The sequence below is a fragment of the Rousettus aegyptiacus genome, unplaced genomic scaffold (genome assembly GCF_014176215.1).
Source record: "Rousettus aegyptiacus isolate mRouAeg1 unplaced genomic scaffold, mRouAeg1.p scaffold_m13_p_6, whole genome shotgun sequence".
Taxonomy (NCBI): Eukaryota; Metazoa; Chordata; class Mammalia; order Chiroptera; family Pteropodidae; genus Rousettus; species Rousettus aegyptiacus.
Window position 1 is genome coordinate 36,189,678 of NW_023416309.1, and position 15,103 is coordinate 36,204,780.

A 15,103-nucleotide genomic window follows, 5' to 3' on the forward strand; every position below is an offset into this window, starting at 1 on the left:
CTACCTTCCTACTTTGACAATACTCAAATGAGGCTACCTCTCAGTTACTCAAGCCAAAAATCTAGGAGTCCTTGATTTTTCCTTCACTTTGTCCTATACATTTAATAGCTCACCAAATCTTGTGAATTCTGCCCTTTTTTGTAATTCAAGAATGGTTTATTATTAGAAAATACATTAATAGCAGTATAAATGGATTATAAAATATGATTATCTTTTTAACTTAAGTATAGTTGGTATGCCATATTAGTTATATTAATTTCAGATGTACAGTATAGTGATTTGACATTTTTATATCTTACAGTGTGATCACCCTACTAATTCTAGTAATAAATCTTTCTCCACCCTGCATTCCCATTTCCATTTTTTAAAATTAAGTTCATTGGGGTAACATTGGTTAATACAATTATATAATTTTCAGGTATACATTATAATTTGACAACTGTATACTCTATTGTGTGGTTACCACCCGAAGTCCAGTTTCCTTCAGCTACCATGTTAATGATTCCCTTTACCCACTTGACCCTCCCCCTACCCCCTGTATTTGACCCCCTTTACCCTGTTTACCTCTCCCCTCCTCCCCCATCCCCTAGTAACCACTAGTCCATTGTCCATGTCCCTAAGTCTCTGTTTGTCCTGTTCATTTGTTGCTTTTAGTTTTATATCTTACATATAAGTGATATGTGGTTTTCAACTTTTTCTGTCTGGCTTATTTCACTTAGCATGATTATCTCGAGGTACATCCTTATTGTCTCAAATGGCAGTGTTTCATCTTTTCTTATGGCTGAGTAATATTCCATTGTATATACATACCACATCTTCCTTATCTAGTCGTCTATCGTAGGATACTTTGGTTACTTCCATGTTCTGGCCACCATAAATAATGTTGCTGTGAACATCAGTGTGCAAATATCTTTTTGGGTATGGATTTTCAAGTCTTTGGGGTAAATACCCAGCAGTGGTATTGCTGGATCATATGGTAGATCAATTCTTAGTTTTTTGAGGAACCTCCGTACTGTTTTCCATAGTGCCTGTACCAACTTGTGGTCCCACCAGCCCACTTCCCATTTTGTGATTTGGATCACTAGCATTTCTCATCAAGACTGTTATAATGGCCTTTTAAGCAACCTCCCTGCCTCTGGGGAATACTTTTATGTGTAATTAGATCCTAGGTAGGTTCCCACATATTTTAATTGAAGTTATTCCTAGGAATTTTGATAAGTTTTTATATTGCTATTATGAAGGTGACCTTTTACTATTAGCGTACAGGGAAGCTATTAATTTTAATATGTATTCTCTTATTCTGCCACTTAACAACTTTCTAGTTATGCATAAGCTTTTTTTATTGAGTGTCTTGGGTTTTCTACATATAAAAACCTGTCCTCTACAAACAAGGTAATTTTGTCTTCTCTTTTCCAATAATTATGCCTCTTCTTTTACATGTCTTATTGCAGAACCAGAATTTCTGTTAAATACTAAAGGTGATCAGCTACTATATACTAAAGGTAAGAGCATATTTTAGTTTTCAGTTAAATTAAAAAATTTAAATAACATTCTTTTTCTCAAGTATCATAATAGTTGTTTTCTTTCAGTAATATACCATTCTTAAAAATATTTCTTATTTACTTAGAAAGTGGGACCGAAAGAGCCATCATGAAAAAGAGCTCAAAGAAAAAAGAAGAGATTAAAAAAAAAGTAAAGTATTAATGGAGTTTAGTTTTGATTAAACTAAATAAATGTAGGATAATCATGAAATGTGATATATTTGGTTCTGTTTACATGAATTATACAGTTTATATGTTAAAAAAATGACAGTAAGAGAGCTTAGGGATGAATTATACTCTTATTTTGTCTATCAGTTATGTAATAAAGAGCATTAGAGATGAGTTATTTATGTATTTATTTATTCTCTTACTTAAATACCAATTTATTTATCTGTTCTCAGCCAGATAGCAATCCATTCCCTGCTTTGCTCAAAATAGAATGTTTTTCTTTCTTTAGTGAGTGAATGAAACATATGTAGGACTGATATCTACATGTCTCTTAATGTAACTCTGATTAAAATTTATATTTTATTCCTGCCTTCTAGAGGAGGAGGGGAAGTTATGAATCCTTGGAATGCTGGCTGAGATTATTGGGAGTTAAAGGTAGACCTCTGTCATTCACTTGCAAGGATTGATGTTCCGTCACATCTACAAGGGTTGCTATCTCTTGGTCAAGATTAGAATTAGGTATTTTTAATTGTGTTGAAGAAGATACTGAAAGAGGCTTGATAAGAACAGAACGTCTTAGTTCCTGTTGATCTTATTCAGTAGTTCTTAAGTATGGTATAGGAACCACTGGTGAATTTGAAGTTCTTTCAGGAAGTTTGTAGACTCGGCTCTTATTGTAATAATAATGTCTTTGCTAGGCTTTTGACACAAATCCATGTCCTTACTGTGACGGGAAAGCTGCTCTTTCTTCTTGCTTTTTTTATTTCATCTCCACAGTAGTTTGGTTAGCATGAACAGTTATAAGGGAGTCTTTTATTATTCTGTTTCTTAAACTTAAAATGAAAAAACAAACTCATTTATAACATTCTAAAAAAAAGGATTTAACATTGCTAGCATGGTTTAATTTTACGATCTTGAGGTTTAAAAAACTAAAACCAGTAAATGCTCATTTTAACATGTTGATAATGGTAGGACATTCAATTAGAAATATTAGTAGGCAGTTAGAATTATGGTATTCAAGAGAGCGGTCAAGGTTGTAAAAAGCTTTAGAAAGCCATGGGAATATATGCCCTCTCTAAAGTCTTGGCGTATGCCCACATTTAACTATGAGGAGGATTGTGACTGTTAAAGGAAAAGGGATTAAGAGGCAAGAGAGATAGGAGGGTAGAGGACAGGATTTAGAAAATTTTCAGAAAATAAAGGTGCCCAACCTCATCAAGTGCTATAGAGTAATAGGTCATAACTAACACTGATACAGTGTTGAGTTTCAAAGTATTTCTATATATCCGATCTCATTTGACCCTTCTAAAAGCTATATGAAATAGGCAATATATGACCATTGAGAACTAACCACTGAATTTTATCATTAAAAGGTTTTTTAAAAATATTAAATCAAGCAATTTCTTAATTTAAAAATCTACCATATATAAAGAACTCATACCAACTGATAAAAAGATGAAATTTAAGAAAACAGACAAAGGCTATGAATTGACATTTTAAAGGAGATGATTTTCAAAGGATTGGTGGACATTTGAAAAGATGTTCAATGCCAAAAAAAGATGCAAGGTAACCCTCCCCCACTTTTTTGCAGGTGTCAGAAATGACAGAACACATTGCAGTAGAAGAAAATGCAATAGACAAGCATCTCCAAAAAGGTCTTTAATAAGTATACCAAAACTCTAATACTGTTGGTTTTTATTTTTAAGAGATATAAATGACTAATCCTATCTTAGAATTTCAGCTGGGAACACAAGTTTATTAAGAGATGAGTTCAAGAAAAAACTAAACTTCCTAGATAACACAAGATGAGTATAAGGAAATAATTGGTAAAGTTTATACATGTAATAAGTCTTTTATTTATTAAAATTTTATTTTCTCACTCTCTCTGCAAACATGGGAGAATCCACTAGTGCCTGAGACTGTGTTAGACTATAAAGATGCATAGATCCAGAACCTGCTTCAGGAAGCTTTCAATCTCAGGGGGAAAAATACATAAATAATGGTTGATCTCTGGTTCGTGCATCATTATTGAGCACCTATTGTATGCCACCTGCTATTCTAAGTTCTGAGAATAGAGTATAAACAGACCAACTAGTAATTTTTAAATTATGCCAAGGAATACTGCAGTTAAGAATGAAAATTCTCATGACTTACAGTGATTTAGCTTTATACTTATCCTTTAATTCCACCGTCCTTTATGTAACCTTTACTCAGAAGCAGAGAGAAGAAAAAAAACAATGCAAGGCAAAATGACCAAAAATTACCTCCATTTTATACTGTACCTACAACTGTGCAACCCATGTCTTTCTTAGTCCATCTAATGGATCATCTGGAGCAGAAAATAAAAAATGGCTGGGAGTGCACACAACAGCTGGAATCTTCTTTATACCCTACCAGACTGTTTCAATTCCTTTAAGAGCTGACAGAAGTAGGAGTCAGCAAATTTTACAAAACTAACATACGTAGTTGAAAAGAGACTTACTTTTCCTTTCAGATCTCTTTCCCTCCAGTTTAATCAAGTTGAAACAACCTGGCTTTGATATTTATATATTCTGTAGAGCAGTCTATATAGAGTATGACTGTTCTCATGGTTGTTTTTCCCAAAAGGAAAAAGATAAAAGTTTTGCTTTTCTGAAGGTTGTTTTGGTTTTTTTTGTTTTTTGTTTTTTTTTGTTTTGTTGTTTTGTTGTTTTTTTCTCTGACTACAAAGGGCTCTAGCCAATAGCTGAGGGTAGAGAAAAAGTGACCAAAAAAACCAAAATTCAGTCCTGACTGTATATGAAGATGTTTATTCCAGATGGAAAAGGGATAAAGGACATCCATTTGTCTATGGTTATAAGCTCTCATGAGGCAATGACCCAGTCTTCATAATCTTTATAATTCTTAAAAATACATATAATTTAGCTATTTTAATAAGTACTTTTGCTGCTGTTGCTATTTAATTATTAAGTGTCACAAACTCTATTATATTGGCTTCTTGATAGATTTAGATGCAGAAGAAAATCAAAACAGAATAGAAACGTTGAGAGGCAAAGTAAGAGAAAAGCTAAAGAATGCTAAGGTAATGCTTATTTTATTCTTTCCTGTTTTCAAATTTATTGTTTAAATGCATCAGGTGTCAAATAAATTTTTCTTTGTTAAAAAAGAGAAAAATCCAGAACTTACAAGTTCTTTTCCATGCTTTTATTTTTTTCAAACCTAAAACCAGGCAAAGTTAATTGATTTGGTCATGGTAACTATATATATGACATCTCAGGGGAAAATATGTATACACTTTTTAAAAGGAAAACACTGAGAAATCTTGATTTTTATCCATTTCGAACAAGACTTATGAGCATAATTATGTCTATATCTCTAAAGATTAAGTTTTCTGTACCATTTATTTACGTTGTGTTTCAGATTAATCAAAGTGAAAAATCTACTCATCTGCTCATTGATGATAAGATATATCAGTGGTCTAAGGTGAATAACTTTTTTTACTTTTAAAAACAACATATTGAGGTATACTTTATACAGCAAAAATTCACCCATTTTAAGTATATGATTTAGTGATTTTTAGTAAATTTACAGAATTATGCAATGCAGTCAACACTATAATCAATTTTAGACAGCTAGACACAAGTAGGAGATAAGACAAGCTTTTGTATTTTATGTATTTTTAAATTTTTTGACTCCTAATCACTGTTTTACTTTTTCTTATAGAATTAATTTCTCTCTCAAACCTTCCTAAAAACCATTCATTTTAATATGTGTGAGAAAAAAGTCATAAGTGCTTTACATTTCAAAGATTCAGTCTTATAATATTGAAAAATGAGAACTTATTAATCAGCAAGGTTATAACTAAGAGTGTGTCACCTTTAATACTTTTAATTACCTCTTACTCCATAAAAGATTGTAGGGGGATGGAATGGTACTTATGTGTGAGCACACACATATTTGAGAGCACCTCAAAACAGGGAGAGAAAAAAAGAATTTGCCCTAAGCCCACATTTTGAAACTGTAAGGTAATGCTCTTAATATTCTAGAGTAAAGAGATATTTGGGGAAGATGAAGAAGATTCCAACTCAACGTTCTGTTTTTTTATTGCAGTTACCAGAACCTTAAAAACAAAACAAAATAAAACAAATGAATTCATGAACCAGACTCAAATATAACTTGATATTGTCTCTCTTGCTGCTCACGAATAACAGTTACTATTTACCATATTACAGAAAAGTATTTCACTTATAAGCAGAAAAAGTGTTCATTTCAACACTGAATACTGATTTACCATTGTTTAACCCACAGGCCGAGGTCTCATTGGATGCAGGCCTTTCATTTTTCACTCTGAGTGGTGAAGAAGACTCAGTTTTTGGCTGGTCTTCAGAGCAGGTTGGATTTGTTCCCCTTCCTCTTGCATTCTCAGGAAAAATAACCTTATTAAAGGCAAAGAAGGAAATGCTTGGATGGGAGATAAAATTTTTATTATTGAGCCACCTTCTTCTCTTTGAATTGAGAACCTGTTAATTATAATTCCCAGCATTTATTGAGTACTTACTGAATGCCCAATGATATACTAAATTTTTAATGTGGATTGTATCATTCAATTCGCACAGTAACCCTGTGGCGCAGGCATTATTATCATCTGTTTTATAAGTGAGGACACAGGTACAGAGGGATAAGCACTGATAGAGCTGGGACATTTAGGCTGTCAGCTCTAAAGCCTAAATGCTCCAAGTGCTCCACATTGTTCTTCATAATCTCTATTACTCTCCGTAAAGTCCTGATTCTTCATGCTTCCTCAACCAATCCCAGAGCCTTCCAGTTTCTTTTACTTCTTCCTAGTTCCTATCAAACTCCTCACTCAGCCCCTCCTGTTATTTCCTGGTTGTCCTTTCCTTCAGTGCTAGTCATTCTCATTAGTCTTTCCCCACCTCCTCCTGATTGGTCAGTCTCTCTCATTGGAAATCCTATCTGTCCAAGTTCCCCTGTATTTTTCTGCACTTCCTCTCTACCTTCAAATCTTTCCACGGTTTCCTTGGGCCACCTCTCCCAGTACCTCCTACTCCTGAATCCTTTCTCTCTTCTGACACCTCTTAGACATTTCCAAATGCCTCAGGTCCTCCTTTGGAGTTGCTCTTGGATCGCCATTTGCCTTCCATTCCCCTCTCTCAACATCTTGCTCCAGTCCTTTCATTCCTTTTGTTGTTATTGTTGTTTTTTTCCACAAAAAGCCTTAACTTTTTAAATATTTAAACAAAATGTATACATTATAAAAACAATGTAGAAAACCATGAAAAAGAAAATAAAAGTCATGTGATATCCCATTGCCTCAAGATAAACCATTATTATTATTTTTCATACCTTTCTCTACTACTACAGGCACACATACAAACTTTTATGTAAATAGAATCATAGTATGCCAATTCCATTTTTTCAGTTGCTCAGACAAACCTTGGTGCCATCTTTGGATCCTCTTTTACTCATAGGCTTCATATCCAATTCATCACAAATTCTTCAAGTATTCCACAATCTGATCTACTTTTCACCACCTCCAATGTACAACCCCAATATAAGCCACCATAACCATCATCTGGATCATCTGGATTATTGCCATAGTCTCCCTCTGTTTTCACTACTGCACCAACAGTCTGTTTTCTATGCCATACAGTAGTCAGGGCAATCCTGTTGAAATCTAACATAGACCTTTCTTTGTTTATTCTTTCTATTGGTTTCCTTATCTCACTCAAAAGCTAAAGCCCTTGTAAGGTCCTCCAAGACCTATATAACCTGGTCCCTTTGGTACCTCCCTCACCTCATTTTTTTACTACTTTCCCCTTCTCCTGCCCAACACCAGCTACATTAGTCTCCTTCCTATTCCTCACAGCATGCTCTTGCCTCAGAGTCTTTGAACCATTGATCTGTCTGGAATGCCCCTCTCATCCTCACGCGCTGTCTCCCTCACTACTTTGGGTCTGTGTTCAAAAGGCACATTATTAAAGATACTGTGCCTGACAATCCTATCGAAAATAGTACCCCAACCCACCCATCCCAGCATACTTTATCCCCTTGCTTGCTTTTTAAAAAAAATAACACTTATCACCACCTAGCATGTATTGGGGATCCCCCAATTCTTACTTTCAGATGTCAGTGCCATACCTTGTTTGAATTCTGAAAAAGATACCATAAAGATTTCTGGATATAAAATATTTTTTTGATTTCATAACAGAGATAGGAGATGGTATAATGATGTGATGACTCGATATTAACCTAGGTGATGCTTAACTATGTTACTTAATTTTGTCAGAGCTGATCAAGGGCAATGTAAGATTCTCTATTCAAAGGAATTCTGTTTAATTATTTATCCTAAATGTATGTTTTTGAAAATGGAGAGGTTTTTATTTGCAAGACACACACTCTCTGTCTCCTTTCTTTCAATATATGTGGATTTCAAATAAGACAATAATCATCCAAAATAAATAGTTGATTTTTTTTGTATTTGAAGAGATGCATAAAATTTTTATGATGATAATGCATTTTTATATTTAGTAACATATGTTTTAATACCTATATTCAGATTATTCATAACTTTTACATATAGCATGTTTTAGAATTGTACTATAATCACTCTGCCATAGACTTCTATGTTGAATCTTTACTTTTCTTTCTCTTTTTTCTTAAATACCATCCAGAAAACAGCATGACTACTCCATAGTCACTTTAGGTACTACTGCATTGTGAATTGTTAAAAACAAAAACAAAAACAAAAACAAACTAGATTTAAGACCACATGGCATGATATCTCTGGACTTTGCCTTACCCTGTGAATTCTCAGTGATTGAAATCTCATAATCCAATATATCAGAACATTTTCAATAAGAAAGAAGGGGCTTGAATTACAATTCTATTTCAGTAGTCTTTCATTGAGAATTACATATTTTGTAATATTAAGCCTTAAGTGAGTTCCTCTGTATTCAATGAAATTTCATTATAACACAGTTTCAGCTTGACCTTGAACTGGGTAGCATAGAACAGAAAGGCAATTCACAGCAAGGTCTAAGTACATTTCATTTATATGTATATTAAGTATTGGAACAAGCATGTATGCTATTTACTTATTTATTTATTTCGGTATTTAACAGAGGTCATTAAATGATAGTTACCCCAAACATTTTTCACTTGGTGATAATTTGCAAAATTTTGCTGAAAGCCAAGATGAAGATTGTATGGAAGAAGTCATTTTTCCAGATTTACTTGAAATAAAAGCTGCTGAGTATGAAGATGATGAAGAACAAATAAAAAAACAACAGGCAAATATTTTTGTGCCAAGTAGTTCTCCAGGTAAAGTTCTTTTACAATAAAGTATTCAAGTCATTAATGAATCATATTAAAGGATAATGCCTTCTTTGTATGCTGGATAAATAAAAAGTACTGATCTAGAACTATAGAATTTTTAAAATTTTATTATTAATTTTAAGTATACGGTACATTGGTTAGAGATTTATTTAGTTTATAAAACGATCCTCCTAGTTGCTCTTTCTTTCCTCTGGCTCTCCACCTAGCCATCACATTAATGCTGCCTGCATTTCCTGTGTCGTGCTCCCCATCCCTGTGACCATGTATCAACTACTAATTTGTACTTCTTTAGCCCTTCACCCCTTTCTCCCAGTCCCCCTTTCATCCTCTTCCTTTGTGGCAGTCACCAAATTGTCCTCTGTATTTTTGTATTTGTTCTTCACGCCTTTTCTAAGTTTGAGAAAATTGGTTAAAAGAACTCATTGTGTGTGTGTGTGTGTGTGTGTGTGTGTGTGAATACATATTTAGACTTTCTGCTAGACCTTAATGGTAGGGTTTATGACAGTTCTCTTTGCTTCTTGTTTGGTCAATACCAGTTTACTATTTCAGACTTTAAAGTAATATATAGATTTTGTTATTAAGTGGTCGACCAGCGTAAACTGCCAAAAGATATGATGCCCCGCATTTTAGAAGATGAGGGATTCTATATTCAGAGAAAGCCAAAAATATATAAAAAGACCTGCAACAAAATGGAAAATCGCCTGCTTAAACTAGAAGAGGCAAGTGCACCAGCTAACAAGCTAAACTACTCACTGATAGTATGTGATATTTGTTTTCAATGAAATATTTAATTGCTGTGTTTCTAAAATATTTTGATAGGGAATGTGTTGGTTTGAAGAAAGAGCTGAAATAATGTCATTACCTTCACCTATTAGACATTCTTGGAATTTCAGACTAAACGTGAACAAGGAATCTGTAAATCCAGCACTAAAGACCATATACAGGAAGGTAACCACCAACAGTTGGTTTGTAATTATTGTTAGAATTATTGTAATATCAGTTATAACTTATATTTTCATGGTGTTAATTCACCTTTTAAAAATAGTCTAGTAATATAATGACAAAACCAAAATGTTATAGCCATTAAAATTCTGTTTAAGGGATATATAATGATAAGAGGAAATGCTCAAAATAAAATGTGAAGTGAAAAACAAAGAAAAATTATATGTGATCCTAATTTTCTAAAAATAGGCAATGAATGAATTCATTCATCAAAGAATCGGTGAGTGCATACATATATGGGTAAGTGCATACATTAATATCTCTAGGTAGCAGGACATAGTATTATTTTTATTTTGCTCAAGGTATAGCACAGATATTTTAACAATTTTCAGAGACGATTGCTCTTGGGAAGAGAGGTCCTTGAAACGATGAGTTTGTTGAGTGAATACATGAATGAATGAATGGACAAAGGGATGATAACAAGTAAATGAAAAATATACAGTTTTTGGAGAAATATTAACCATCATCCAGATTAACATCTGGAATCTCAAATTGGAAACCACTGGGTTGAACAAGTAACTTTTACCTCCAGTGCATCATCCAAGCACAATTTCGGTATTTAATGGACTTTTAGAGTTGGGGATAAATGTATATGTCACTTCACCAAGCATCTAAACCGAATATTCAATATTCAGTATCCTTAACAAGGTATGCTCTGGAAATGGTGTTAGACAAATGCCTCTGCCTGCTCTTCCCTTATATCTTCACCTTTTTGACTCTGCCCAGCCAGCCTTGGATGTAGTGCTCATTTGGGGTTTTTCACCACTATAAATATAAGGGCAACTGAAGAGAAATAATAGCTGCCTGAGTATCAAAGTCCCCTCTTTGCTATTGTCTCTATCAGGTGCTTTAAATACCCCATTGTGCCTCTATTACCCCCAGCTCTTATTTGCTGACTAGTTTTTGCCTATTTGACTATGCCCTTTGCTCCCTCTTCTAGCAAACCTTTTACATTTACTGCAATTTTACACAGGTCATCAGCTTGGAATTTTTTGTGTTTTTATCTGGCCTTTGATTTATTATTGCTTAGATCTTTGTATTGTGTTACTTAATCCCTGACACTGGTTTATAAGCAGCCAACTGCTGGTTTATAAGCAGCCTGCTTATAAACTGCTGCTTATAAACCAGTGTCAGGGAGCTTACCACCTCCCAAGAGAGCTCATTCCAATAATGGCCAGTTTTGTTTATTGTGTGTCGAATTAAAATCTGCCTCTTGGATCACTACTATTATTTGACCTTGTTTCGTCATAAGGAACTCATAAAATACTATAGTTATGGGACGGCTCTTCACATATTTGAAGACTGCAGTCATTTTCACCTTTAGCTTTTGCTTTCCTGTCTAAACTCATTCCTTTTGACTGTTGTTAAGTATTCCACCATCTCAGTTACCTTTCTCTAGCATCTGAGTACCACTATCAATAAGTACTAAATAGGACAGGACCCAGGCCAGAGGCTTATGTCACTTCAATAGAAACAAAGAAAGCAGCACAGTTATTTGACTAGTGCTAAATCTGCTTAACAAAACAGGCATCTCTAGCTTAGCAACTTTAATTTCCAAATTTTCATTTGTAATTTAGTTGTTTAAAACTGAAACTGTTTATTTCCTTGGTGGTTAGCCTGATCAATCTACTACCAATTAACTGAATCTTACAGTTAGAATCAAGAACAGGTTTTCCCCTCCAAGTTGGCCATGTAAAAAACAGAGACAAGGTAAGAATAAAACAAACAAAAAGCTTTATGGCAGTTCTCTTGTTTCCCCTCAACCCGGTGAGGAAAAGGGATGATTCCTAGCTCCAGAGAGAGTAGGGAGGAGAGATGCAAGCATCATACTGGTGACTTACAGTCTTTGAGAAGCACTGGATCTGCCACACCAGATTAGGGGCAGGACAGCAATTGTTTCAATATAACAAACAACAGGTATAATAGCGATGGCATAGGCTGGAGGATCTATTGGATTACACCAGACTGATCCAGGAAGAGGGCTTGTGCTCTGGTGGATGCAGCCATGGCTCTTATTGGGAGTGGCCAGGCATTCTTGAGTTAGGCTATACTTGCTAAATAACCTACTAACTGTCTTAAGTTGCATCACTAAAAACCAGTCACATGCATATTCAAACATATATGCTTACATTCAAAGTAGTGTACTAAAACAGCTGAATCATCTTACATACAAATCTAAGGCCTACAGACTTCATTAATTTAGGGACAATCTGGTATCTAAATGGAAACAGTCTCATGGGTAAAGAAAGATGGTCTTCTTATAAAATAGTGTTCGCTTAGAAGGTCCAGCCTTCTCCAGGGAATTTTCCAGGGGATTACCAACATAGTCACTTCAGAACAATGTTTTAATAAGTGTCTACCATTTAGCTCTGGCCCACAAAAGACTATCAAACCATCATGTAGTTGAACTATTGATTCAACAGTTGTAAACACTATTTATTATAGCACTCCTATAGTAAATTATTTGGGGACTTACAATTTGGAAGTCCAGCCTCTACCAGCACACAATAGTAAGGTAGATGATAATTTATAGCAAGATAATTAAAATGCTATCATAAATATATGACATCAAGGACTACAATCAACTTCAAGGAAGAAGGATCAAGTTATTTTTTGCATTTCTGTATTTCTTCATTTTCTTAAAATCAACATGTTACTTTTACCTGTAATTTTAAAAGAAATAGAATCATATTAACTTTGTGTACATATTTTTCTTTAAAAGGCAGTGAAATCTAATCTAGAAAGCTCTATTAGGAACAAAATAGAAGGTCAAAGGGAAATGTACCAGTTAGATCTCAACATTGTGGGTTTGCAATTTAGCCATCATCCTCTCTTCAATCAAGAACAAGTATTATGTGCTAGGCTGCTCCAACTTTATGAGTGTTTTCAGGACAGACAGCAACAGAATTTACCCCAGCTGCTTTTGGAAAAGGTGAGAATGGCTTTCATTTCTTTTATTAGGCTGAACACTTATTGTTGAAAGAGTAAACAGACTTCTTTGTACAGAGCAAATTATCATGGAACATTTTTCTTTAGCACTTTAAATATTCAACCAATAACAACAATGGTTGATTTCAGTTTTTTTGAAAAGAAACTGTAGGAATTGACTGGCCAGGGAGGTAGCCTCCCAGATACTCTACCAGGATATTTAGCACTTAGAAGTGGTTTACTAATCACTGATATTCTTGGTCCTATTACTCAGGAAGAGTATTTGAAATGATTACTATTTAATAGAGTCATATGGCTATCTTAAGTCTTATAATAGAGTATTTTTGATAAAAAATATTAGAGATGTTGACTCTCATATTAAATGTGAGGAGTCTTGGTTCAAGAATGATCAGTCCAAAAATCATCTAATGACATCATAAAAGGTATATAAAGTTTGAAGAAAATGGAGTACCCACTAATTATAAATTTTGCTTCTCATTTAAACTCTCTGCTGAGTTTCTGATATATAAGCATTTTGTTAACTAGCATTTTCTTTGAAAAGAAGTTTTGATAGGTATTACTCAGCTAAGGAATACATTTGAAAAATAAATACATAGATATTTAAACATTCAAACCCAATAGAGTCACCAAGATATACAGTAAGCTAGAAATGAACTGTACCTTAATATGTCTGCTTTTAAATATGTTAGTACAAACCGTAGGACTGAATCTATTTGATTAAATTTTCATGTAGTAATTGTGTGGGAGAACTTAATAGTTGAAGACTATGCATTAATAATATCAGAATATTTTCTAAAACAAATACTGAATATTCTGACTTTAGTATAATGGCCATTGTTTCTATGAATTGAGGAACCAACTCTGAAATTAAGATGTAGGTGATTTGATTTATACATTTCTAACTTTATAGATAATTTTCCAACAATGTTATATAATCTCTAAGGTCTGATCCAGGAATATCAATTTTATTTCATTGGAGTACTATCTATTATTATATATAGAACTCTACATTTCCTTTTCAAACAAAGTTCAGAGTAGTGGGGGACTCACTGGAATTCAAAGAATATGTCCCCTTACGTGGGTATGAATCCCATTTGAAGAACAAGGAGAAATGTTGCAGAGAGAATGAGAGAGAGTAGAAAGGATACTCAGTGATGCAGACTTCTGCTGTTTTCCCCTCTAGCATATTTGTTGTTGTTACATAAGTAATGCAGGCACACATTCTCCATGGAAAAGATTCAATATAAAACTTTCAAGGATGGAAGCCCCACTTCATTCTTCCCCTCATGGTTCGGAGTACAACCTTCAGGTTCTCTTTTTTGTATATCTCTGTACATACATATGCCATAACAGTTTTTTAACATCAATTGGATTTTCCTATATGTATTATTTGGCAACTTGGTTTTTTAAAATTAATTCTGTATCATGGAGCTTTTCTCATATCTCTACATATAGACCTATAATATATGTGTATTTTAACATTTTTAATCATTCTCCATTCATGACACTTAGGGCATTTCGTTTTTTTTTTTATGATTACAAATAAAGAAGCAATGGGCATCCTCGTACCTATATATTTAACCACACATGTGAAAACTTCTATAGGCTGGATTCCTAGAAGTCAAATTGCTTTGTCAAAATAAAGGGGCATGAAGTTTAAATTTTATTAGAGAGTGATGAATTGCCTTTCCAAAAAGGTTCTTCCAGTTTGGATTTCCATTGGCAGTACAGGATAGATCCCATTTCCCAGAGTCCAGTCTTTACCAATAGTTGATATTATTTACCCATTTTTCTGTTGCTTGGCTGCTTTTTAATTATTTACTCTATAAAATTTTTAAATATGTATGTAATATGTATATATATATAAATGTACAGTTAATTAAATATATGTCCATAAAAGATATATACCTTTGAATATGTTTTACATATTTTTGTCTCATTCTGTTACATGCTTTTTAATGTCTTTTTTTATATCTCTTGGCAAATATTTAAAATTTTATAAGGTCAAATGTGTAAGTCTTTTTCCTTGTGGATTTTAGGTTTTGGTTTTTTTTGCTTCCTAAGCTTCCTTGGACTTTCTCTACCCCAGGTGTATCAGTCAGTATACC

At 33.7% G+C, this 15,103-nt stretch overlaps 1 protein-coding gene across 1 annotated transcript in view; it reads left to right on the forward strand.

Moving 5' to 3' along the window:
* The window catches only part of CC2D2B (coiled-coil and C2 domain containing 2B), an 81,372-nt gene that overhangs the window by 2,896 nt on the left and 63,373 nt on the right, over window positions 1-15,103 (forward strand). The window contains exons 2-9 of the mRNA XM_036222181.1: window positions 1,452-3,364; window positions 4,694-4,770; window positions 5,109-5,171; window positions 5,997-6,080; window positions 8,831-9,029; window positions 9,627-9,763; window positions 9,864-9,992; window positions 12,769-12,978. Coding sequence (XP_036078074.1) covers window positions 3,310-3,364; window positions 4,694-4,770; window positions 5,109-5,171; window positions 5,997-6,080; window positions 8,831-9,029; window positions 9,627-9,763; window positions 9,864-9,992; window positions 12,769-12,978 — 954 coding nt within the window. The 5' untranslated portion in view covers window positions 1,452-3,309. The remainder of the gene's footprint in view (window positions 1-1,451; window positions 3,365-4,693; window positions 4,771-5,108; window positions 5,172-5,996; window positions 6,081-8,830; window positions 9,030-9,626; window positions 9,764-9,863; window positions 9,993-12,768; window positions 12,979-15,103) is intronic.